The following is a 27465-nucleotide window of genomic DNA, read 5'->3' on the forward strand; positions in this document are numbered from 1 at the left end:
CCCTTGCCCCCCTGCTCCGATTTCCCCCCTGCTTCGATTTCCCCCCTGCTCCGATTTCCCCCCCGCTCTGATTCCCCCCCCCGTTCTGATTTCCCCTGTGTGTATGTGAGTGTCTGAGTGTGTGTGAGAGAGAGAGACAGAGAGTGTGAGAGAGAGAGACAGCGAGAGAGAGACAGAGAGTGTGAGAGAGAGACAGAGAGTGTGAGAGAGAGAGACAGCGAGAGAGAGACAGAGAGTGTGAGAGAGAGACAGAGAGTGTGAGAGAGAGACGGAGAGTGTGAGAGAGAGACGGAGAGTGTGAGAGAGAGAGACGGAGAGTGTGAGGCTGCGTCCATAGATGGACCAGTCGTACTGAGGCGTGCGGACGCTCAGCGCTGAGCCCCTGCATTCTCAATGAGGATGCCTTGAGAGGGGGCTCACGCGAGCGTCCGTATGCGTGCTCAGGCTTTGAAGTTTTCAGCCGAGCGCCAAGCTGTTTTTCAGCGCGCTGTCGGCTGAAAACATCCAATCAGCCTGAGGCAGCGTCAACGTCACGGCGCCGTGACGGCGCCGTGACATTGACGTCAGTGCGTCGCGGGCGATTGGCCCAGCGACGTCACTGCCCCGCCTCCAACCACCTCCCCCCCGGCTCCCTTCGCGCACGCTGGCTCGCCTGCAAGTCCGTGCAATCGCGCTGACTGAAGCAGGCGAGCCTCAGCGTTAGCGCGCCTCCGCTCTCCCCACACCACTATGGCCCGGGCCTGAGAGAGAGACGGAGAGTGTGAGAGAGAGACGGAGAGTGTGAGAGAGAGACGGAGAGTGTGAGAGAGAGACGGAGAGTGTGAGAGAGAGACACTTTTGTTTTATACTTTCCTGAACTAGGAGGTCCCCAGGAGCTGATTTGTGGTCCCTCGACTTCCACGAAATTCCTGGTTCCAGGTGGTGAAAATTGCCACAAGGTCAGGCTTGCTCTGGCAGCCAATAGAACGTTGCAAAGGGATTGGGAGAGGATATTGCACCTTTCTATTTTGTGATTTTAAATGCATTTTACCCCCTCTGGGCCGCCCTGAAGTTAGGGTACCACAGATCAGCTTAGAGGAACCTTTTGGTTGGCTAAAAATGAAATTAAAAAAATTGGGGAAGGTGGTAGGGCAGATAGCTGTTTTAACCCATTTACAGTTCGATATGTTTCAGTGCATTGGGCTGCAATATTTAACAGCAGTTGGGAGAGGTTGATGTTGGTTTTGAGCGGGTTTTAACAAGTTCAGTATGTAGAGTGCAAATAACACTTTTTCAGATCTCTCCTTTTGTGTTATTGCTGATGCAGTGGGTTGGCTCAGTGAAATTGGGCTATTTTTAATCACGTTATGTTTAGTAAAGGAATTGGCCGATTTACATTTTAATACCGGTCTTAAATTAAAACAGTGCACCAATAAGGAAAAAGATTAGCATTAGATCAGTTAAATCTTCCAATCTTTCACTCTGCCATTATGCTTTGTAGCCCTGTGTTGAAGCAAATAAACATGAGCTACAGATATTGAGATATATACATAGATATAGTAGTGCATTTAAATACTATATGGGTACATATGGATGTCAACGTTAGGATGGCCTCAATATTTATCCGGTACATTTTTGATTATTTTTACTTTATCCCTCTCGAGTGCCTGTTAATCTGACCAAAACTGTCCAACAGTATGAATTTCAAGGATGGTTACACACTCTGGCGACTTCCTCTTTTGAGTGTACTGTAGCTAAGCAATGCCGTTTACATCTTGACTATCCTTTTTTATATTTCCAAGTAGGTAGCACTATATAAAGATATCCAAACACTAGCACTCCTAGTATCTATAATTATGAAATCCATCATGCAGGGCACCTGCAATCGACATCTTGTCTCCACTCGGCTCGACTGCCAAAAGTAGATGCTCTGGAGGCCTCTTGAGGTTAATTCATTTTAGAACTGTCAGAACCTACAGTATTCTCTGCCTGTCCTGTTGGTATATAACCATTATTTTCATGGTTTTCGCACTACATTCCCACTCCTAGAATCCTTTTGTGTGCCTCTACGTTTTCCCCATGTGTGACTGTAAGGAATTCACAACAGGCTACAAAATAAGTATTTAAATAAACGTTGACCCTTCTGTCTTGCATAGAGCTTTGTGATGAGTAGGAAACTCTGTATTTTGCTGCATGCTTCCCTTACGTAATTGTTTGCTTAGTCATCCATTTTGCGTGTAGCATTATTAAAAGTAAACATTAAGGCCAGACAGTTTACCATTGTGCATAGTACAGTGTATGTATGGGTCTCTTTGTCTGTGGGGTGTGTTTTGGTATTTAAATATGTTAGGAATTATATATGAACAATAACTTATTCTTCATACTGATCAAAGTAATCCCATCTACCTCCTATTGTATAGCATTGCATGTTTCTCATACAAAAGCCGGTCAAACGCTGATATATTGAGCGACTATAAAAAAAACTTTTGTATGTATGTCTGTCTTTATATAGCGCCATTAATGTACATAGCGCTTCACAGTAGTGATACACGTGACAATCATATAAATAACAAATAATACAAATAATAGATCATGGGAATAATTGCTTCAGACTTAAAAAAATTAACATTTAGGAAGAGGAGTCCCTGCTCCGAAGAGCTTACAATCTAATTTATAATAGAGATTTGTGCATAAGTGGTGATTGGCAGCAGATGGCAGTAGTGTTTAGTGGCATTTAAAGAGTGTTCTTGTTGTCGAAATACCTTGATGGCCGATTGGCCGTCCATGTTAAAATGACCCATGAGGAACATTATCTTACTTTTTTCTTTTGTAAATATTTATTTTCTTACCTAATCCTGAATCCTTGGTTAATGATTGAAATACTTTCATTTTTCTTCAGCTGAGAACGAAATGTGTCACCATGTTCAGGGGTTGTTGAAATAGGTTCAAAGCTGAAGTATTTATTAGCTGTAGAACTTTCATTGTATACATTTAATACATCTGTTTGTTTTATGTTAAGTTAATTCTGTTGATTTTGATTTCTGATTTAGTAATTTTCTTTCAACTTAACTTTGCAGCATTCAAGTTAATGATCAGATTGTTGAGGTTGATGGTACAAGTTTAGTTGGAGTTACTCAACTGTTTGCAGCCACGGTACTCAAAAACACCAAAGGTACAGTCAGGTGGGTAACAATTGTAACATGTTTTCTGTGTAATGCAGCTTTAAATAATATACACCCTCGCCACTTTAAATGTTTTATGACTTTTTAAATATTTTTGAAACATGCTAAAATTATATGTAAAATGCTGTCCCTCTGCATGAATTACATTGGTTTGTAACAACGGAAAAACATTTCATGGGTGTGTTAAACTCTGAATATGATTTGGCAGTCCACCAAAGGATTAGTAAGTGATCCATGATGGAATAATGCAAACATTCTCAAATTGTTTCTCGAGTTGTTAGATAAGGTTGGAAACTTGGCAATTCTTGTTTTGCTGTTCTATGTAAGGAATCGAGAAGTTGTAATATTTAATATTCCGTCTGAACATGGAATATAGATTTAAGATGCGATTTTCGCACTTATGTTTTTCAGTCTCAAGTGAAACTGCAATGCTGACAATATAATGAATGAATATAATAATTTATTTGAATTACCCTATCCTACTTTGACAACCAGTGCTAATGCATAGAACAAGCCTTTTAGATTTATAGTTACATTAAAAGCTTTGCATAGTAGATAACAAAACAGTACTTATGCTTTGTACGCAGATTTTTGTACCAGTTGAAACCCTGCTGATAGGATTATCTGAACTGTGAAGCACTGTACAGTATGTGAACAAGAATGAAATTAATATAAAAATGATGTCTTGGGTGGGGGTTCGGTTTATATGTAGTTTGAACTAAGCAAAGTGTCTGATCTAAACAATATCGTTAGATGGTAAAGCAGAACATCTTGAAATACCAAATACTTGTCCCCTCTAGTGCATTCTGGTGGGACATATTGAGCTATTCTGCACAATCGCTGCCATTAAATCCTCTGGAATCTCTGAGATTTTCTGCATTATAACAGATGCGTTCTGATTTCTGGGGGAACAATATTACATGTCACATGCTATATCTGATCTAAGTTCCTTACAACTAAACATCCAAAAGTGTCTAATTGCATTAGACGCTAATTTTCCATTAAAGAAATACATATTTGTTTTGACTTTTGTTTGGATTGTTTCAGATTGGTCTCTGAATAGTTGACATATTTAATCAATGTTTTTAATATTAAAAATCAAGTCATGTATGCTTCTCTCCTACTAGGTAAAATGCTGTGCAATTTGTAGTTAAAGAAATACAGAATAATAGATTGGCTATTTTTGGACCACACTATGCGTAAATTTGGCTTCAAAGACGCATACCTAGAAGGGGTCCGTAGACTGTACCAAAACCCGTCAGCAATGGTAAAACTACCAGGGGGCAGTAACCAGAGATTCGAGATCACAAACGGAACTCGACAGGGGTGCCCACTGTCCCCTCTCCTCTTTGCTCTAACCATAGAACGCCTGGCATCGGCAATCCGAACCAATATAGACATCCAAGGAATAGAAATTGGGCACAGGCAACATAAAACATCCCTATTCGCGGATGATGTCATCTTAACTCTCTCCAAACCTCAAAACTCCCTCCCCAACCTCCAAAAAGAACTCCTAGATTTCGGAAGAATCGCAGGATACAAAATTAATAGTGACAAATCGGAAGCTTTGAATTTAAGCCTGCCAGAGCCAGAGGTGAAACTCCTCAGACTAAATTTTAACTACCGTTGGAGCTCCTCCTGTATCAAATATTTGGGAGTCAAGATATCGAAGACCTACCAATCCCTATACCAACATAACTATCCGGCCCTGTTTCGTAAAATCAAACAAGACCTAGATAAATGGGGAGGATATCAGATATCATGGATCGGGAGAATGATCTCGGTAAAAATGAATATACTCCCTAGATTGCTATAGCACTTCCAGACTCTCCCGGTCCACATCCCTGGCTCAGAACTGAAGAACATCCAAAAACTAATTTTCCAATTTATTTGGCAGGGTAAAAAATCCAGAATCGCCAGAATAGTTCTACTGGCTTCAAGGGGGAGAGGAGGACTTGGAGTCCCAGACATTATAAGATACTACCAAGCTACCCAGTTGCGACAGGTAGTCTGGAACGCAAACCCAAGCCAATATTGTTGGCTAGATATAGAAACGCATTATGCCGGGACGCCTTTACTGCCAGCATGCCTTTGGTCTCTGAGCAGGGAAGACATGCAGAATAGTAAATTCAAATTAGGTCCAATGAGACACACATGGGAGACCTGGACGAAATGCAAACTCAAATTCAAGCTCACAGTACCTCATTCCCAATTTACACCAATTCATAAAAATTCAAAATTCCCACCTGGCTGTGATCCCAGACAATTCGATCAATTCAAAACAAAAAATATTAGAGTGGTTGCCGACCTCTTGAGTTTTGGGCAGTTCCTGAGTTTCCAAAGCTTACAAACCAAATATGAAATAGTAGGGATGAACGTCTTCAAGTACCTACAAATCCGACACTTTATTCAAACATTATCCCCAACGTTGGAATTTCCCCCTCTCACTGGTTTCGAGCGGCTCTGTAGAGAAACAGCCCACCAGAAAGGTCTTATAACACAAATTTATGCAGAACTGGAGAGGGCAATAGAAGCCTCCCCCCACGATTACATGCTACATTGGGCAGCAGAATTAAATATAGTTATAGACCGAGAGGACTGGGAAAGTATTTGGGAAACAGCCTCAGGAACTTCCATATGTACCACAATCAAAGAAAATATATACAAAATACTGTTTCGCTGGTATCTTACCCCAGTTAGAATAAATCAAATCTACCCCCTGGCTTACGATCTATGTTGGAGAGGCTGCGGTCAAAAGGGGGACATGGCCCATATCTGGTGGTCTTGTCCGGAAATTCAGAAATACTGGGAAACCATACAAAACTTAATAAAAGAGGTCACAGACCTCATAATACCCATTGACCCGCTGACCTACCTGTTGACCAAGCCCTTAGAGACACTGGACCGACCAACAGGAAAATTAGTCTCCTTCATTCTCACAGCAGCTAGGTGTGCGGTGGCTGCCTCTTGGAAGAAAGTGTCTCCCCCATCTAAACAAACAGTAAAAAAAAAAAGGATACGAGAGGTGATGGAAATGGAGAAATTATCAGCCTTTTTGAAAAGGACCACCGCCTCTTTCTATAGGACATGGGACTCATGGCTGACCCAAACAGTACACTAACCCTAAAACACCTCTTAGGAACGAGAGAAAAGTCGGGACAGAACAGGGACCTCAGTAATGGATACTGAGGAGGAGGGAGGCCACGGGCCCCTCCCACCCCCGCCTTTTTTCTTCTGTTTCTACACTTACGCCGCCCCTGTGGACCCAAGAGGGTCAGGGGAGCTTTGAAGCTTTTTCCTGGCAAACACCAACAAAATGAAAAAATCCTGTATTAGGCCAAAATATTTTCTGTAATTCTGGAATTGTGTGAAATGTACTAATGCCTAATAAAAAAATTTGAAACAAAAGAAATACAGAATATGCTCTGCAGATTATCCTTACTAAAGACGAGATACAATGTAGATTATGAGTGAGAGACAGGATAAAGAAACGTTGCAATGTCCATAGAGTGCTAAAACCTTGGATTTCGCCGTGTGATCTATTTCAGTCTTTTGTATACATTTTAAGCCGTTGCCTTCTGCAGGCAGCTGTCCCTTTTCTATCCTTAGCAGCAACAGTTCCTTAGCAGCAACAGTTCATTCTGGGTGGCCAGATGTTTTATGGTGGCAATAGTACAAGACTCCTAAGTTGGATTTTAACACAAGTTATTAACTTGGGTCAGGTCTGCATGATAAATCTATCTTGTAGATGCAAGCAATGTCTGTATGGGCTGTTAACAAAAGAAAAACAAATATGGTTGTTGGAGTGCTACAGTTGTATTCCCTAATTGTCTGTGGTCTATTGCTCTCACTAACTGACAAGTAATATATGTTTAGCCTGAACACTTTATTCAATGAGTTTTATAGTTGCTTCAATATTTTGCTTTTACAGTGCAGGGCTAAAGTATAAGACATGACTTACTTTTCAAGTGTGTTTTTTATTGATTTGTATTTAGATTTCTCATTGGGAGAGAGAAGCCAGGAACACACAGTGAAGTGGCACGTCTTATCAGCGAAACATTGGAACAAGAGAAATGTCAGCAAGATCTGTATGAGCAAAACTACTCAGAGGGCAGCACTGGGCAGGTATGAAAAGGGACTTTGATCAGATTTTCTCATGCTGTGTTTTAGATATAAGCATAGCTCAACTTTATTATACAGTTTTCCTTTTTCTTATTCAGTTTTAAAAATGTTTGTTATGACCAAAAAATATGGGGCCATGGTACCTATGAGCAGTGTTCGACAAATCTATACATTTGCTCGCCCCGGGCGAGTGGATTTAACCCCCGGGCGAGTAAATATTGGCCCAAGCAGCACACGTTTGGTACTAGGTGGCGAGTAGATTTTTTTGTGTGGCGAGTAGATTTTTGGGTGATTTGTCAACCACTGTCTATGAGTGAATTGGACAATGTTATATGTGAAACTATGCCTGCTTTATAGTAACCACTTCCAGCTGCTTATTGACTAGAGTTGGTCTAGGTGAATTTAGCTGAAAGCTAACTACAGTGTATAAAGTTCTTGAAATGTGGGATTCCCAAAAATATCCTCCCTGCTTCTTTTTTTCTAAAATAATTTGCATTGCACAATGCCATATAGTATGAGTATTATATCAATTAGTAGATTCACTGAGACAGAATTAGTGTTTAACTTTGAAAATGTTGGACCTTACAGGACAAATGTATTTGTATCTTCCCTGCAGGAAGAAGATTTTGATGAAGATGATGAAGATGCTCTAGGATCTCATTTACATGGGGGTAATTCTGTTGAAGTCTTCTATCTGTCTGAAAGTGAGGACACAAATTTCCCTCTGGATATGGACTCTTCACAGCTGGTCATTAAGTTTAAAGAGGTACATTAGTGGCATACAATACAGTGCTCTGCTATGTTTTACCGACCAACGTGACACCATTGAATTTTAAACAACAAAAGTTTTTTTCAGCAGTTGAAGAGAAATGCAGGCAAAAAAGACAGAGAAACCTGTAAAGTAACATAGTCTTCATTTTAGCACATACATGTAAACCTATATAACTGTAATTACTCTGGAACTGTCCAACTTTCTCTCTTCTGATAAAGCAGCAAAGTTGCATCATCTTTGGTTTTCATAGTGATCATATACATGTAGAATTCTAGTATAAAAGGTACTATAAGACTTTCAAATTATAATAGCTTTGCATTTCTTTATTCATTGTAGTCGGCATAAGTACTGTAAGTCATGGAAAGGCACCATACGTCACCTCCAGTAATGTTGCTTTTGACATTTTTTTGCCATTGATGGGGAAAAAAACAACTATAGTTGTGTCCATATATATATATTTTGAGATATCGGACAATCTTTTGTGTTTCGTATTTTAGCTTCAACTAAAACATGCTGTCACTACCGCTGAAGTCAATCAACTGAAAGACAGAGTGAGTAATTCTACATCTTCATTCTGTCTGTAATGTGCTATGTCAGTGTTTATCAACCGGGGTGCCGTGGAAGAGGCCTATGTGGTGTGGCATAGCCCGGGCAAGGGGGGCGGCAGTACTCCTGTGCTGAACAGTGCAGGATGGAGGGGAAGGGGGTCAGCTCCTCTGTGCTGGACAGTGCTGGATGGGCCCGCTGGACAGCTGACATGTTTTAAGTGTTTGGTGGGGAAGGAGTGAGGGCTTTGTTTAGGGAGAAATGTGTGATGGCTGTGTGTGCGTTGTAAGAGAAGAGGGGGTTTGGGTGAATGCTGTGTTTATAATAAGAAAAAGGGCTAAGTGTGCTGTATAAAAAGTGGGATAAATGTGTAGTGTGTTGTGTAAAAGGAATGAGGTGACTGTGGAGTGTGTAATATGAGGGCTAATGGTGAGTGTCTGCCTGGGAAAAGGAAGGTGATTGTCAAGTGTGAGTAGTGGAAGAGTACGGTCTGAATAGCAGGGTTCCCCCCAAGATTTTAAAATTCCATCAAGGGGTGCCCTGTTAAAAATAGGTTAAGAACCACTGCTATGTAGTTATTTTTTAAACTGCCCTAAATGTTCATAGAAATGGAGGTTTCTACTACACAATTTTACTCGTCTATTGTCAAATTTTCCCTGATGTTTTTAGTGTACAGCATATGAATAATGAAGTGTAACAGAATATATATGCAAAGAACCATTCCTGCGCTCCTACCAATTGGGCTAAAATAAACTAGTGACTTTTTTACATTTAGAACTGAAGTCTGTGTAACCTAAGAGTAATTTGATTGCATCTTTTAATCAAAATATGATGGAGTTGAGCACCCCTGCTCTATGCTGTAGCAAATTATTGCTAGTAAAGTGCTAGTATTCTGACCACTTTAGAAAAGTCTTCTGTTTTCATCTTCTTGAAGTAACAGGAATGTCGTTTCCTTCATGATTATCCATATATGAATAAAAAGGGATTTCATTCTATTTAAGATAAAGGCTACTGAATGTGAGAAAATGGAGTGGGAGTCAAACAGGCTGAAGCTTCAGCAATCGGTGGAAGAAAACAAGATTAAGATTAAGAAATTGGAGACTTATTGGCTAGAAGCACAAGGCCTTTGCAAAACCGTTAATGAACATTTGAAAGAAACCCAGGAACAGTACGATGTATTGGAGAAGAAATATACCAAGGCCAAAAAATTGCTGAAAGATTTTCAGCTGAAGTAAGTATTTTATTTTTCCCTCCACTGTTTGGCCCTTATTCATTAAAGCAGGGGAGTGGAAACGTTTCCAGCTGCGCCCCCTGTCTGGCCTGTGCCGAAGCTGTGCCCCCTCCTACCTTCCAGTCGCGTCACAGGGTCACATGATGTCAGGTCACGTGACCCGCTGCGTCATTTGACGCCAGTGACGCCACATCACAACCCCGCAGCGTTATCTGACGCCACATTGCCATGGAGACACGTCACAGCGTCTGAATCCCAGTAAGTGGGGGGTTAATTTAAATGCCTGGGGGAAGAGCGTGGGACCTCTGCAACAGCCCGCGCCCCTACCCATAAAAATCTCCTGCCCCCCCTTGGGGTGCGCCCCCCAGTTTGCGCACCGCTGCATTAAAGCACAATACTGCTGCTGCCAGCACAATCGCACCGAACCTGCTATTGACTTGAATGAATAAGGCCATCTGATCATAATATGGTGCTACTAATATACAAACACTGGAGGTTATTCACTAAAGTCCAATGCGGGTTAACACACCCGATCCAGCGTTAACTGCCATTGACTTGAATGGCGGTTAGTGTCAGATCAGGTACGTTAACCCACAACTGACCTTTGTGAATAACCACCTTTGTGTGAAGGGTAAACCACAAACTGCAATAGGTTTTATTCACAGAAGCAGTGGAGTAATGTGATCATTTTAACTTGAGGTTGTATGCATTTTTCACCAATAAATGGATAGCCACAGTTTTCGTGGTGCGAATCCTTTCAACTTTTCTCCTCAAGTTTTTTGATTAAAACAGATTTCACTCTATGCCAAATTACTAACATTATTTGCCAGTTGTGTATTAAAATCTGTCCATGGTTATAATGAGTGGAACACGTAGCCGTGTGGTTACGATTTAGGCTTTGTCCCCGCTGGCGCTGAGCGCGCTCATGCTTGGAGAGCTCTCCAAGCATGAGCGCCAGGTGTCCTTTAAATTTTCGCAAGCGCTCACGGGAGGGAGGGGTGGGGACGACGCTGCAGGGGAAGCTGAGCTCGCAAGAAAGTTGAACAATTTTGTTTACCCGAGCGCCGGTGAGTGTGTGCCCGCGCATGCGCGCATCGCGTGAGCAGGGACGTGTATATGTATATATACAGTGTTCGACAAACCTATACATTTGCACGCCCCGGGCGAGTGGATTTAACATTGTGGCGAGCTACTATTGGCCCAAGCAGCACACGTGTGGTACTAGGTGGCGAGTAGATTTTTTTGTTCGGCGAGTAGATTTTTTGGTGATTTGTCGACCAATATATATATATATATATATATATATATATATATATATATATACACACACATTTCTCCTCGCTTCTGACTTAAGAGGCCCTGGATTGAAGGACAGCTTATTATGACCCTGGCCAAGTCATGTTGTTTTCCTGTACTTTAGATGCTGAAAATAACATAGTATAATATGTATGCATCTAGAACGAGCTGTATGCAATGGCCATTCTATCCCACAATATAAAACACACCAGCATTTAATATTTTTGTTTATCTTTTAGGGAAATAGAATTTGAAAAAAAAGAAGAGGATCACACGGAACTTTTAAAAGAGAAAGACAGAAGACATACAGAACAAATAAATATGCTACATTCAAAGGTACTTCTTTACTGTGCCGTTTCTGTACTTTCTGTTATAAGATATGTCCAATTTTCTCTGAAGATCGATCTCCGCAATTCCTACATTACATTTTACATAAGTGTTCACTGGGCCTCGTCTTGCTGATTATTGATCAATCTGGAAAATAACTTGAAAAAATTTAGATTTGAAGTAGACCGCATTGGGGGAGACGTCAAGAGAACATTTCATATGCTTATTTAATTAGGTTTTCTTTTGGAGGAACCTGTGCTTTTATTGAAAGTTTTCTGTTGGCATTGATTACGAGTAGCTCTAGTAATGTGAAATACTCCCCTTGATAAAACATCGAAGCAGCAATCAGCGTATGTGAGTTTAACTCTATAATGTTACTATCTTATCCCTGAGTATGTCTTAATTAATCTCTACTGTAGCTTCTGAGGTTACCATGGTGACTTTTAGGCTTTATTTGGCTCTAGGAAGAGCTCCACTTTAACCTCCTGGACACACTATTTCAAATACTTGTACCTCCTGAACCCAACATTCAATTTAAATGTTTTTTTTTTTTTTTAACAGATTTCAAATCTTGAGAAAAAGCTTTGCATATATGAGCAAACACATGGGATTGTAAACAACAAATATCTGGAAATGAATGAAACCGTTTCAGAACTAGCAGATGGCCAAACACCAGGAGATCTGGAAGACTCGGAACTACTAGAAAATGTTGTACCAGGTAAGAGGTTACAATATAACTGCTGTTTGAGCTTTTGGTGTGCTGCTAACACACATTAACACTGTCTGTTATTACCAATGGTATTTACCAAGAATTACAGACCTGACGAGGATCTGTGAGTAATGCATCTCTGGTCTCTCAGGCACTGAACAGCGTAATTTTAATTAACCTACCTTTACATTTTTGCCTTAGATTTCGATGTATGTGTGGGAGAAACTCAGCGCTTGGACACCAGTGCCCACAGGGCCAAAGCCCAGCTTGCACTTAAAGTAAAACGTCAGCCTCCATCACGGAATAAGCTGAAAGAATCATTCATTAGCAGGGAGAAGAATATAAGCATGGAGGTGAGGTTGCTGTGCTGTAAAATCACTGTGATATGTATTGTATATGTAATATTGTGGTCACAATGTAATCCGTGTGATATGAACTGGATGGTGAAGTATGGAAAATGCTATAAAAGACATCCTGAAGTACATATATAAGGATTGCATACTGTATATATTAGAATTACACACATCATGTCTTATACATTCTCTACCGGTCTGATTATCGGCTTGAAGGTGGACTGTTTTGGGTTATGCTGTCTGCTACAATGCGTGAGATCGGACATGAGAACCTTTGTTAAAATTATTATTTTCTTTTCTTTTCTGATTTATACATGATGTGTGTTTAGATAGGGGCCCCTGCATAGTACTTTTGTATATAGCAACAAGAAATGCAACAAAAAAAAAATGCACAAAGCAGCGCACTGCCCAGGGACACAGGTGATGAAAAAATGAAAAATATTTATTGTCTGACCAACATTACAAAAAAGGAGGTGTGGTCAGACAATAAATATTTTTCATTTTTTCATCACCTGTGTCCCTGGGCAGTGTGCTGCTTTGTGCATTGTTTTGCATTTCTTGTTGCTGTTTGGACCTGTATCTGCGGCTGGACACGCCTTCAAAGAATCCAGTTGGCTCTAGGAGTGGGTAAGATATTCTAAAGAATTATTTCACTTAAGAATTATTTAACTTATGATGGACTACACGTTTTGGTGAGTTTTTGGACTTTTATTATACAATTGTCTCCAATGAGGTGCAGCGAAGTGAGAGTATCATTTTTACTGTAACCTTCAGGAGGCTTAAGAAGTACTGGACTCTAGTCACTCACCTAGTAGTACACCCACTCCATAGAAAAGCCACATCTCTAGGATTCATTCATGGAAAAAAATTAAATAATTCCAGGACTGTTGGAGCACCCACTACTTTCATATTTTGAACTATTTTTGTATATATGTGGGTTATTTCTTTATTGTATTTCACATACTAACGGAGGACCCATAAATGTTAGTAATCACAATGAACATATTTTACTGTTAGGCAAAAGAGGCCGGGCTTGATACCCCCGGCAAATTCTCAGGCTTTTTGCATTGTCCCTTCCGGGTGAATACACTATATAATTGTGCACAGTATTCATGGCTGTACACAACCCTGAGGAAGGTCCCAGAGTGGACCGAAATGTTGCTGTTCAGTGGCTATTTCTTTGCATTGGAGTGCCTATAATTTTTTGTATACAGGCAGTCCTCGTTTTACAACGCTTCGTTTTACAACGAATGGCTTATCCAACGCTATGCAATGCATACCTATATTCATTTTTACAACGCCAAAACGGCTTATCCAACGCTCTTACAACGCTTTGCAAAGTTGTTTCTGTATATAATATATATATTATATAATATTATATAATATATTATATTTTATTATTTATATATATATATATATATATATATATATATATATATATATATATATATATATATAATACAGTATATACACTATATAATTTATGTGTGTGCTGCATATCTTATTGCCTGTATAACATATTTGGTGTATTTTAGTGTTAAAAATGCCTTCAGGAACGGAACCTTTCATTTAAACAGTGTTCCTATGGGAAAACGTGTTTCGCTTTAAGACGTTTCGCTATCCAACGCCATTTTGAGTAACGCATTGTGTCGGATAACCGAGGACTGCCTGCCTGTAGTTTTACATACATACATACATACATGCATAGTAGTGTTGATTGGAATTTTCCTTGTCATGCACTAATATTCAGGGATTTATTGATTTACCTTTCTATTAGGCTTTATAAGGAAGTAATTCCTTCAGTTTTAGATTAGACTGGTCTGCAACCCTACCTTAAACCATTATCACCCAGCATACAGTGCTTCCACTGCAGCAAGGAATTCTGGGAAATTACATGCAAATTACCACACAGTGCCACCTTTTGCTTATTTACCTTTTTGTACCCACCATAACTTAACTGTGTGTGTGTCTGTATTAAAAAAATTACAGTATATATTTGACCAGTATTCTTATGACTTGGACATTTGAAATTATATCTTTAGGGTATATGGATTGAATTACACGTGGGGGGCTATATATAAAGAATTATTTTGTGAAAACTAAGTGATTGCATTGATTAAAAAAAAAAAATCTCTCCCCTAAAATCATTAGTGGCATATGTTGATTTGTCATTATTTATGCTGTTACATTTGGCGCCCGTTTTCTTAGTATTTGCATGGTGCGCGTCATGTTCATACGTATGAAAGCATTAAGAATTGTTTGCGTCAACTTGCACTTGTATTTAAGAAAAACTTAACTCGAGTAATGCAATTCTGGCGCACAAAAGTGGCAGGATTCCAATTTGTATACAGATTCTTTGCATACCTGCACCATCGACGGCCTCGAACTCCACCTTCTAGCGTCAAGTTTTTGTTTGTGAAACTAAAAGTTGACGCATGTACCGCAGAGGACATCAACATTGGTTTTATACATTGGCGCTATAAGATGCATGAATTGTTTAATCTTCTGGTGTGGCACTTTTATTGCTTATAGCGACATTTTATACATCGGCCGCATAGTATTACTTCTCATTTCTATGAGTACTGTATACCCTATGACAAGATTCCAGAACCGGTTTGTGGTATATTTTGATATTAATTATAAATTCAAAGTCCAGGAATATGGTTCATATGGGCTGATTCATCATGCGCCGTTACGGCTTAGCGCATTCAATCCGATGTTTGAATGGGTGTTCACGCTGGATCGGGTGCATTAACCCATAATGGCGCTTGATGAATCTGCCCCACAGAGCCATATCTCTTCATTTCCTAACTTTTGTTGTGCTCTGGGTATACTCTGAATTCAGACTGAATGGGACTTCCAGGGACCCCCGCTGTTAATCCGATGGGCCATTAGTCTGTCTGCAGAAATGTTGCAGCATGTAACCAGCATGTACCCAGCATGTACCTGGGTCTTGTTGGTGATTGCCCCAGATTTGTTTTAGAATACTCGTCGGCACTACAGTAGACGTTTGAAAACATACCATCAGCAGCCTCATGAGGTGCCAGACCATTAACTTTTGAGTGCTTAGGGACCAGCAATATGTTACACTCAAGGCATTAAACCACCATAAAAAAAATTAATCTAATTCAATATACAGGATGAGGATACAGAAGAAATTCTTCAGCAGGCAGAGACGGTCGTCCCTAGAGAAACCCAATTGGAAGACACAGAAGAACAGATGGTTGTGCCAACATTCCATGATGAAGATCAAAGGATTGAAATGCCACGATCAGCCGAGAGTTTAGGTAGTCTTCTGGAGTCAAATCCCTCCACTCCTTCTTCCTCCCCCGTACACAGGACTAACACTGAAACCATTCTAACCACAAGTCAGTCTCCCTCTGGAGAAGATGTCGCTCTGACCTCTCCAGCAGGATATGTTAGGAGTACCAAGCTAAGAGACTATAAAGGCAAAGGCAAAAAAGGTAAGATTAGATATAGTAAATAGAAATAGAAACTGCCTTTTTTGTGAAGCCAGCAAAATACAAGATTAGTGATAATTGGTTCCCATGGTAAATATTAGTTGATAAAAGTTGTTAGTCTATTTAATTGGAGGAGGTTATTGGAGAGAAAAGAAATCCAACACAAACAATATAATATAAATTCAGAATTTATCTTGGAGAACAGATAATTCTTAGTACATACAAATTTTTCATTTGTCATTTGGACAGGCGTCATGCCGTCATTGACCTGAGGATGTAAAGTGGTTGCTAGATGCAGATTGATGTCAAAATATTTCTGAAAAATAATTGGCATTTCTCAAGGGGATTATTTTTAGGTGACAGAACATATTAGCCCTTATAAGGGTAAATGTGTTTATAACAGGTAATCCCGATTTTAAGTTAAAACAGGAATGTCTTAACTCGTGTTCAGATAATGACCTTGTTGTTGGGTATATACGAGGGGTAAACGCATCCAAATCCACCACTTCATATATATATACTGGGTCAAAAAGTTACTAGGATTGTGATGTTTAGAACAAAAGACAAAAAGGCTTAGTGCTACATCTAACTTGACATATTATACAGTTAAATACTTATTTGTATATCTTTTCATAAGCAGGGGTTATTTAGTTCAATTCTTTGGCCAAAGTATTGTAAGCCTAAAACCACTTCACGGTGTTTGTTAATTTCAGTTGGTAAAACAACATGGAAGTTAGTGACCCCCCCTCCCTGTTTCCAAGCTCACTCGTGCCACCTTTTAATTGCCGTTCTTGCTTAGCACCGGTAAATGACCAGCCTATTAAAGACGGGTCACTCTCCATTAGTGAGGTTATGGGAGCTTTTTGTGGGTGCAGCAGTGTTAGGACCTACACATGGGCCGCGCCGTGACGTGGTTTTAGGCTTAAAATACTTTGGCCAAAGAATTGAACTAAATGACCCCTGCTTATGTGAAGATATACAGATAAGTATTTAAGTATATAATATGTCAAGCTAGATGTAGCACTTGGCCTTTTTGCCTTTTGTTCTATACACGAGGGGTAGCCAACTCAAGTCCTCGAGAGCTACCAACAGGTCAGGTTTTCAGGATATCCCTGCTTCAGCACAGGTGGCTCAGTCTACTGAGCCACTTGTGCTGAAACAGGAATATCCTGAAAACCGGATCTGTTGGTAGCTCTTGAGGAGTGGAGTTGGCTACCCCTGGTATACAGATCATTGGGCCTTTAACGGCACAGGGTGGAGTGGTGCTCTGGTAAATGCGGGGCCAAATTTTGATCAAAAATATTAAGTTGTAGTGTGCAGGCACATACAAAAGCGTTGCTGAAAAAAGAAAATAATGCATATATTACTATTTTAGTAACCGCTTCAGACAGAGATCACCTTTTTATAGTGGTGATCATTCTTACTAGGAATTGTGGACATAGTGCCAAGTTGCGATACTCTTCTCACCGTGACTTGTAAGCTGCTTGCACTTGGACTTCACATTTCAGTGTGTTCAGAGCACTGCTCATTGATTGGAGATTCTGTAGTTAATTTAGATGTCATTAAGAAATGACCTCCGCTATAGACACCAAAGTAAAATTTAATGCTTATAATTTCTAACATCTACTACCGTAATAGATCTGGTTTTAACCTATTCCTTTACTAATGCATAAGCCTTTCTAGCAGTTCTGTCTCCATTCAGAAGTTAACAGGCAGTTGTATGAAAGCAAAACTGGAGCAGTTCTGGAACAAAAACATTGCTCAAGATATATCAAACAAAAATCATATTGATTTTAACGGGGTGCTTGCTTTGCTGCATATGGTGCAATGTATGCCCGAGAATTTCACCACTTTGGCCTTGATACATATGGGCCAAAGACTTCTGAATGTTCTATACCCGGGGTGGGCAACTCCAGTCCTCAAGGGCCACCAACAGGCCAGGTTTTAAGGCTGTCCCTGCTTCCCCACAAATGGCTCAGTTTTTGAGCCAAAAATTGAGCGACCTGTGCTGAAGCAGGGATATCCTGCAAACCTGACCTGTTGCTGGCCCTTGAGGACTGGAGTTGCCCGCCTCTGTTTTATAGAGACCTTCACTAACACAGCAACATTTATTTATATTTTTTTAGATGAGAAGAGATCTGATGAGAAAACATTGGAGTCGAGTGAAAGCACAGGGAAGCACAGGAGAAGATTTCCTGATTTTGGGTAAGGGAATTGAACACAGTCTCTGCCAAAGTGCTTTATCACTAATTTGTTTAGAAGGACATTTTCCTATGACTGATTCTATAAGAAATGAAGTGGATGTTGCTACTTTAAATTTAGTTTGGAGGCTTTTGGTTACTCGTTTCATTGAGTGAGAAGGGGATATAATTTTAGTTTACAATTGGTCTGAATCATTTCAGATTTCTTTTGGAAGTTTATCACCAATATATTTTAATAAAATGTGGTTGTTGTTTTTTGTTTCTTTTAGCGGTTTGCGAAAGTCTGGAGGGAAAGGCAAAAAACAAGAAAAAGAGAATCAAAGAGAATCTTTTGATAGCCGGTAAATTAATATCTAAAACCAATGTTTTTTTTTTATCACAAACTGCGTATTTAATGGCATGGAAACTTTGTACTTTTCACACTGTTGGCTAAATACTAATAAGAACTTAAATGTAATCCATTGTAATAATAAACATTCTTTTTGATTATTTAGGTATTTTGCGTGCAATATATCGGAGGGTAATGGAAGTGCGTTTCTTGATCCAACAAACATTTTATTTTTTAGTAGTACCCTTAATTGGATCACAGTTTTCAGAGATCTTTCTATACATTTGTATATACCATCCTATGTATTTATTACGGTCTATGCTTCTACCATAATTTCCTGCAGGCATAGCATACATATATATATGAAATAGCAAGATAATATTTACATAACATTTTAAGAGCCTGATCGGGGGGGGGGGGAAACATTTGTGAATCTCACTATTTTTCATTTGTCAGACTCTAAATACTGTGACTGAAATATAATTTTCAAATCAATTGCTGTAGTGTTGTAGTCACAAGCTACAGCAACAATACTCACGAAGGTATCTCGAAGGCCCCTCCCTATTCAATAGACTGTGAAATTGCTTTTTTGTCTAGTGGATTAGAGCCTAATTTTAAAGTAATGTTTTTTTTGTAATCGTTTTTGTACTGAGTGAATTTCTCATTAATTGTCACTCAGTATTGCTTAAATGGAGACAATCTATATTTAATGCATATTTATTTTAATGTTTACAGTGGTTCTAGAGACTTATTGGAAGACTCTGGCAATCAGTCCCCATCCGATTCTGATTCTCCGGTCCCTACTTGCATGCCTTTCTCTTGGTTTGGAGACAGCCACAAAGAATCTACTTCCAGCAGCAATCTAAACTCTGCTAACAGTGGACCTGACCTCGCTGTGGAGCACAGCCAAGAAAGTAGAAACAAGGTAAGCTTTCATAAAAGCAAATGCTAGCTACACTAATCTTCTAAAGAATGCTTTATTGTGCATTCTGATCATCATTCAAGACCATAGTATCATATATCCAGATACCATCTCTACAGCCAGCAAAATATCTTCAAAGATTAATATGAATATCTGTGGAGTGCTATAAAACCGTAGTATATTTTCCAAATTATTATTTCTCTTTTAGTTGATGTACAAAGAATTTTTTTTTTTTTAAGATTAAGCCCCCAAAAATTACTTTGTGATAACAATGTATCCGTGCACTGTACCAGTTACAAATGTCAAATTCATGTGTTTGTTTCTCTCCTCAGTAAATTAAAATTTGTGTTTCACCAATAAACGTCTTTTTTTTAGGTTTGTAACTATTTGTAACTCAGTTACACCTTTCAGTAAACTTTTAGTAGGGCAGCAATATTTATGGCTAATCTATATTTCCTAAGGGCGTTTATATTAAAATTACACATCATACAAGGTACCATAGCCCCTTCAATTAATTCAGTTTTTTTTATGGCCTGGTAAGGGCTTCTGACAGTGGAAGAGTGGGGACATCTGTGCCGGCGGTGGAGGGGGTCCAGGCAGTCTGGCCCAACTTCTGGTATTGGCTTCCTGGGTGGGCATCTCTCCGCTGTCGGGTAGAGCCTAGATGGATCCCTGCTCCACATGTAGGGCCTGGGGGGAGGAGGCAGAGGGGGAAAGAGTAAGAGAGCGAGAGGGTGGTGAGGGGGAAATCGCTGGATAGCCAAAGGGGGAGCATACACTTCGCCCCCACCCCCCTCCTCTCTCAACAACCTATGGTCCTGGTGGAGACTTGTCCTGGCCCCGGGGAAAGCGGTCTGCTTCCCTGGGTCTGGTAGTAAACACATTAAAAAGTGATTTACAAGAAACAAAAGCTGTGGTTTATTACATTGGGTGGGATGCATGCATAGGTTCACCAAATTGGTGAATCACATGGGTGCCTCTACTCCAGGGGTGGCCAACTTCAGTCCTCAAGGGCCACCACCAGGCCACGTGTTGGAGATATCCCTGCTTCAGCACAGTTGGCTCAATCAGTGGCTCAGATTGAGCCACCTGTGTTGAAGCAGGAATAGGCTTAAAACCTGCCCTGTTGGTGGCCCATGCATAGCTCTCATATATACACACACACACACACACACACACACACAAACTTTGCTTCTGGAGCAGGTTCTTGCTTAAAGTGTAAACATTCTTCTGGACAATAGGAATCTATAAAATTACAATTGAAAGCATTAAAGATAAGACTAATGAAACATCTACGACTATTTCAAGGACAACCTTGGTTTTCAAAGCAACTTAAGCTGACTATTGAAGAAGGTTCAGGAACATAGAGAAATAAGCAAGAGTGACTGTTGGCAAATTAGGTATAACAAACAGGTGGCCTAAAAATATATGATAAAGGGATTGTCAGTCACATCACTAATATTATTTTTTTCAGGTCATGGTTATAAATATACTGTATAGATGTAATCCTGTATTTAATGACATTCCACAGCTGTTCATTGCATTACAAATTCCTCTTGCAACAAAGTGGATTACAAGTCAGTATCTTTCTTGCTATTGCAAACACAAATTGGTAAACGTGAACAGCTAGTGCACTAACTTGCATTCCCACTAACCCACATACCTGTTTCTAGCACTTTGTATTTTTTTTGTATGCATATCATAAATTATTCTATGCAGGTCCTTCAACCTCTTAAGTATTAAGTAGTCCATAATGTATAATTATTCAGACTTTGGCACGGCCAGGTTTTAAGAAAAGCAGTAACTTGGGTCAAAACTGCCTGAAATGTTGTAGGTGCGCTATATTACAAATCACCCAATTGCTATATGCAATGCTTAACTATTTCCTAAATTTGCCGTTGTATAAAATGCCTGACATGGATCTTTTCTGATGTTGCTCTGTGATCTCTTTTTTATGCAGCATAATCCTTCCTGGTCTTTATTCATTCATTCTTTAGACTTGGTATAGTATGGCTATTTCATACCCCCTTCCCAGCTTCTTAGTTTTTATAATCGATGCTAACTAGAACTATAAACCAAATGGCATTTAATATTTTATAGGCTTTTTCTGTTCCTTGTCAACAAAGGGGATAAATCCAAGTTTGAAACGAATACTTGTTGTATGTAATGCGGAAAATGCATATAAAGTCCTGTCCTCACCAAAAAAATCACAAGAGCCATGTAAATAGAAACAAACATGCCTTTTTATTAGGCATAGCAGGTGTAACATTTTCATAAGTGTTGACGCAGTAGAAATAGTGCTTCAAGGAATTAGCAGTGCTTTCACTTAGAAATGGGAGGCGTAGAAAGTTATTTGCTCACAAGTTGGGTATGTCTATTAAACAAAAACATACAACATATATCCTTATATTTACTAGACACCACATGCCCATTGGAACAGGGACCACTCCAGATTACAAACTCTTACAGAGAAATTATGGTTTGCAATTATGCAAGAGAAAATATGGAAATATCTTAACGTGGCCTAGTGATTTGTAACCTTTTGGACAGTTGTTCGATGAACAAAGTCAGTTTGAGAAATGAAACACTTGATGAATAAACAGAGGTGTACTTTCCCTCCAGGGAAAATCGTTAAATCTGTATTTCAAAATCTGACTTTTATTTGGTGGATTATTCTGAAACTCTTGTATGTGCACAAGACACGTCTTTTTAACATCAACCATACATAGGCATAATCAGATGAATGTTTATCCATAGTAAAATCTGAATACATTTTATTTAGAATAATGTAGAAACAAATAGTTGTTTTGGGGGGAAATGCAGGTGACCCAATGGGGCAAAAAACTGCCAAGTTGATTAGGAATTTATTATTAGCATTTTAAATACTGTAGTTCATTGAAAGCTGTTTCAATCCCTGCTAGTTTACACTAGTACAGTTCACATCACTCATGGCTGTCAGAATTTAACAGCTAAGTAAAACACTGTAATTTAATTTTAACTTCTGACTGTTTGGCTATGTATGTTAATTATCTCAGCATATATTTATATTCCTAAACCAAGTAATTTGCTAAAACCAATTATAGGGGAAGCATTATGAAAAGCATGCATATTAAAACATTTAATCTTGCGCTAACTGTGATTTATGTCATTATTATGCTAGTAGATAATTGAATTCCATCAGAAATAAGACAATTCTAGAGTGCAAAGGAGATCACATAACTCCTGTGTTTTGAATGCCAACATTCTAAAGTTAATGTATTTGTTTATATCTCTGAAGCAAGACAAATGTGTAAGGAAAATGTGTACGCAGTATATCCAGATACCCTTTCATGTAATAACGTAGAGATTCTAAATTAGTCAATGTTGAGCAAAAAAATCAGCTACTGCACACTGTTATGGCATGTGGCCTGCACATAGCTCAACCAGTGCACACTAATACTGCCACATAAATGTTGGCATTCCTGTGTTATGATCACACAGGGATTACAAAAATAAACCTTATTTCATATAATGCTCTGTTTTAAATGTTACCATACCTGAAAGACCAATGTGCAGCTGTTTTAATACATTGGTCGCCACAAGGGACATTCTTTCCTATTCTGACCTCTTGAAGGTCTGTTCATAGCATCAGAAAAGAGACATACTGTAATATCCTTCCATCTTCACATTTGAAAAAAGTTTTTCTGTCCTTTTTCATTTCATTTTTGTGTAGCTAAAATACTCCCAACTGGATGACCTCAATATCATAAGACAGCCACACGCACAAAAACAACTGAAAAGTATTTTCCAATGGAAAATAGTGTTGAGAAACCAAATCTGATCCTTCTGAGACATTGCTAGATATGCTGATTCTAAGTTATTTTATTGTGAATATGATCATTTTTGTGAGGTTTCCACTCTAATGTAATTGTGAGTGTCTGATAAGTTAGTCTGATTTGAATAACATAGTGTTTTAATTACCATGTAACTATTTTAGAACACATAAAACTAGATACCCAACTTTTTTCCCCCCTGAGCTTGTTGCTGATATGTTATAAAATTAATATTATAGTATGTGGTAAGGGAGTATTCACTCTGAGAGTGAATTGTTTCTGAAATGCCGTTGTGCACATTCCGAAAAGTATGCCTGTATTCAGACACGTTTCAGCACAGACAGGTGCTATGTTTTACATACTACGTCTATGCCCTTGATCATTATACCAATATGAGTTTCCAAATTAAGGCCGTTGGAACACTGTAAATGTGTAAAACATTAACTACAGTGTCCAACCTTGAAGCCACCGCTCCATTTTATTTTCTGTTGTCTTGTTTCCTTATGAATAACAATTGGATATTCTCCTTGTGATTCATTGCAGAGGGGTATAGTTAATCCAATCTTATTTCTACTTGTTTTCAGAGTAGAATTGTCATAGATGATTCATACAATAACAGCCCATGTTCTGATCTGTCAGGGTTAGTGACAGAGCCCACTCTATCAGGGCGCTCACACACTTTCACCTTCTCTTCAAATGAGGTGAGTTCCAAAGTGTGTCCATGGTGTCTTGTTGATGTTAGTGTTCTGTGTACCCCTCGTTTTAGAAGCATGTCTTCCACTCTGTAGTGTAAAGTAGAATTTGAAGTTGTGTTGGGGGCGTGGGGGTGAGTAGGTCTCTACTCCCTTTTCAAACAGCCAAATTTGATGTTTGCAATAAAACTCACATTTTACTCTGGTTGTACTGGAACAAAGGCATTTTGGGTGAAGTACCAGTGCCACTAGAAACCCAGCTAAACCTTCAATGTTTGACAACATGTTGAAAAACAAATATATATCTTTTTTTTTTTTTCCCCCCAGCAAAAGTGCCTACATTTGAACTTTTAGAAAGCTAAACTCAAGCCATTACGATGGCAACCACAGGCAAAATATGCTAAATCCTGACTGAGTATCCACTCTTGAGAGATTGCTTCAATAAGCAAGAACAAGTTTGAAGAGTGAGCAAGGAGTGTGCTGCATGAACAGTCATGTTTTTTGCACTGTTATTTCAAGAAGAAAAAAATATTAAAAAAAGATTGATTTAAGTTATTTGCCACTGTTGTAATGCGGGTGAACATTAAAGCTTTTTCTAAAATGTATTTTTGAACCAAATTAATGGTACTGCACCTTAATTTAGTAAATAACATTGGTTTTATAATGCAAACAAGGATGATGCTAAAAAGACGGGTATGTTCCATTTTTATTCTCAGTAGCATATGTTCTTTGTGTGGTGATCACTGCCTGCATGTGTGTGGTAGTAGTACAGTATATTGTTACATATTGTGCTTGTCTAGAAGAAGCAGAACCTAGAGGCATTTGTGAGGAAGCCCAATCATTTGCAACTGTGCTAATACTTGTGCTACAAATTGTATCACATATCTAAGACCAATACGTCTAATGCTAGGACATGTTAAGTTGTCAACATTTGCTAGACCTACTCAGGAGATCCCAGTAGTTTCAGGTAACTACTCAATTAAGGTGAGAATATTTAAGAAAAATACTTAATTTGGGGCATATTGCTTCTTTAAGAAATGTATTTTTGATATATTTTATGGAATATTGTGTATTTAAACCGTACACATTTTAACACTTTGAGGCCTCGTGCTGTCTATCTTTAAGATAATTCTCCCTGTCCAATAAAGGATGTAAGTTTTATATTTCTTGGTAGATCCTGGTGTATAAATACACAGAAGGTATTAGGAATGCAAAAAAGGTGGAGCTTCAGCCAGGGTCTCGGTTACCTCCCTGGTGTACACATGAGTTGCTTCCTATTATCATCAGCTCTCTGTGATTTATTATGCTAAACGTAATGCCATTCTGATTTCGGCATCATTAGACCTTGAGAAACGTGTGTGTGTGTGTGTGTGTGTGTGTGTGTGTGTGTATATATATATATATATATATATATATATATATATATATATATATTTATTTATTTTTTGACCGTGATTTCAGCATTGTACATTAATTTTAGTATATACTGAACTCGTACAATCCATGCTGTGATGAACTCACATTCTAATGTTTGAGCAACAGAAAGGTAACACAGGTTGCCAGTATCCAAGATTATAAAGAGCAAGTGCTCTTAAATGAACCAGATCTGGTTCTCTCACTTCAAAGACAGTCTATTTACCACAGTTCTATTGAATTTTGTCAAACGTTGGCATTGGCATGACTTGTACACTTGAGTATCAGTACTTTCTTGGAAGCTCCCATGCTCCTCATCCCACTGATCAAAAGAAAATGCAATATTCCAACTAATTTGAGCTCCTCTTCTGTTGAGGTTGTGCTGTATTAAAACCACCTGTGTGACTGTAATTGCTTTATTTTGTGTTTCCTTCAGACCTTCGAAAGAAGAAAAGAATAGAACTGATATGACCCAACTTTTTTTTAAAAAAAAATCCATGTTCTTGTCAAACAGGTTCATTAAATAGCCTTGTATCTAAGTTTGAACTGATGTTCCGTTTCGGTAAACTTTAACACTGAAGTAAAATGACCTCAACCACATGATGTAATGTGCCTTTGAATTGGAGCCTCTAGGTCACAGGATTCTTAAATATATCCTTTTAATATATTAAGATTATAATTTGTAGTCTGAAACAGATCAAAGTGCATGGTTTTTAATCACAGTTTTTCACTGTTTTTAAACAGTACAGTTTTGTTCCTACTTAAAGTTGTTTTAAGAGCTCATATGGTCATTTTCCCTGTCATCAGATAGAATCTTGGAATCAAGGCCAGATTCTCAGCAGATCATGAAGAGAAAAGTGTTCCGGTGCCAACATTTCCCTCCCCCTACTGTTTACCCTACTTCCTCCTCCTCCTTCCATCTGGGCTGAGCTGCATAGCCATGCTAAGCAGGCAACCGTTAACAAAGGGGTAAAACATATTACGTCACAAATTGTTTGTTTTTTTCTCATTGCAGGAACTAGACGAGGATGTCACCACAACAGGGAAACAAAATCAATGGCATAGCAGGCCTGTTTCCAATTGGACAGCTCAACAAGTGTGCCATTGGTTAATAGGAATGAACATGGAACAATATATTACAGAGTTCACAGCCAAGAACATAGACGGCCAGCAGTTAATGGTGTTGGACAGTGACAGATTGAAGGTACAGTTAAAACGTTTCTATTTGAATACATTTTCTTGCCAGGAAAGTGTCATACAATAGGTTTGATTCTTTAGGGGGAAAAAATCATAAACCATCCTACACAGAATATTGAACTGTTATTTCCAAGCATCCTTAAGATTTTCTAAAAAAAAACAAAAAAAACAGTTAAATGGTATATTTGCTTGTAAAGACATTAAGTACTGTAGTATATATTTAGCAATTAACTATTTGTGATATTCAACAAATAATGTTGGCACTCTGCCTCTTTTTATATAGCGGTAAGGGTGGTACAATTAGTTCTTCTCTACATGTTTGAAAGTTGGGATGTAACATCCCAAGGTGTTATAATCCATGCATGACTTCTGCTTCATAAAACTATATCAGATCATATACAGATTTAGAACACGCACTGCCCATGATTTGTACATTATTGCATTGGAGCTTATGTTAAGTGGCACAAGTCTAAAGGAATGTATTTTCTCAGAAAAATGAACTAATTGAACTTAAATTAAAACATGACACTTTCCAATGTTGGTATTCTTTAAGATGTTTTTTTTTTTTTTTTTTTTTTAGAATTTCCAGGAAAATCACTTCATTAGATTGATCATATTTACAATAGTTGAATGATGCCATCTACTGGTGGAAACTAGTCTTGCTGCCTTACATATTTAAAGTCAAACTAAGGTCTCTCCATTTCACACAGCAGCATCCTAGCTACGTTCCATTGCAGAGCAATGTGATGCAGGAATGTCTGTGACGTGGCATCATCAGTTATGCAAATGAAAGTTTATATCCGTTGCATGAAGCTTGAGCATTAAGTGTTCAGAAAATCCTTAGTGCTTTTTGTTATCTTGCCAATAATTTGTAATTGATAACATTTGCCTGATCGGTGCTAGATTGTGAGATTTTCACTGG

At 38.8% G+C, this 27465-nt stretch overlaps 1 protein-coding gene across 5 annotated transcripts in view; it reads left to right on the forward strand.

Annotated features, from left to right (window-relative positions):
* Positions 1-27465, forward strand: part of LOC142499550 (neurabin-2-like) — a 91016-nt gene that overhangs the window by 61537 nt on the left and 2014 nt on the right. For 2 of the 5 annotated variants that reach the window (XM_075609060.1, XM_075609061.1), the window contains exons 5-18: positions 3057-3161; positions 7157-7286; positions 7900-8049; positions 8553-8606; positions 9603-9832; positions 11368-11464; positions 12017-12173; positions 12366-12517; positions 15657-15981; positions 18105-18183; positions 18449-18520; positions 19243-19432; positions 23826-23942; positions 26362-26550. In XM_075609060.1, coding sequence (XP_075465175.1) covers positions 3057-3161; positions 7157-7286; positions 7900-8049; positions 8553-8606; positions 9603-9832; positions 11368-11464; positions 12017-12173; positions 12366-12517; positions 15657-15981; positions 18105-18183; positions 18449-18520; positions 19243-19432; positions 23826-23942; positions 26362-26550 — 2047 coding nt within the window. Of the gene's footprint in view, positions 1-3056; positions 3162-7156; positions 7287-7899; positions 8050-8552; positions 8607-9602; positions 9833-11367; positions 11465-12016; positions 12174-12365; positions 12518-15656; positions 15982-18104; positions 18184-18448; positions 18521-19242; positions 19433-23825; positions 23943-24260; positions 24931-26361; positions 26551-27465 lie in introns of those variants that run through there. The other 3 variants (XM_075609063.1, XM_075609064.1, XM_075609062.1) reach the window with 3 other exon arrangements.

The sequence above is a fragment of the Ascaphus truei genome, chromosome 7 (genome assembly GCF_040206685.1).
Source record: "Ascaphus truei isolate aAscTru1 chromosome 7, aAscTru1.hap1, whole genome shotgun sequence".
NCBI classification, from domain to species: Eukaryota; Metazoa; Chordata; class Amphibia; order Anura; family Ascaphidae; genus Ascaphus; species Ascaphus truei.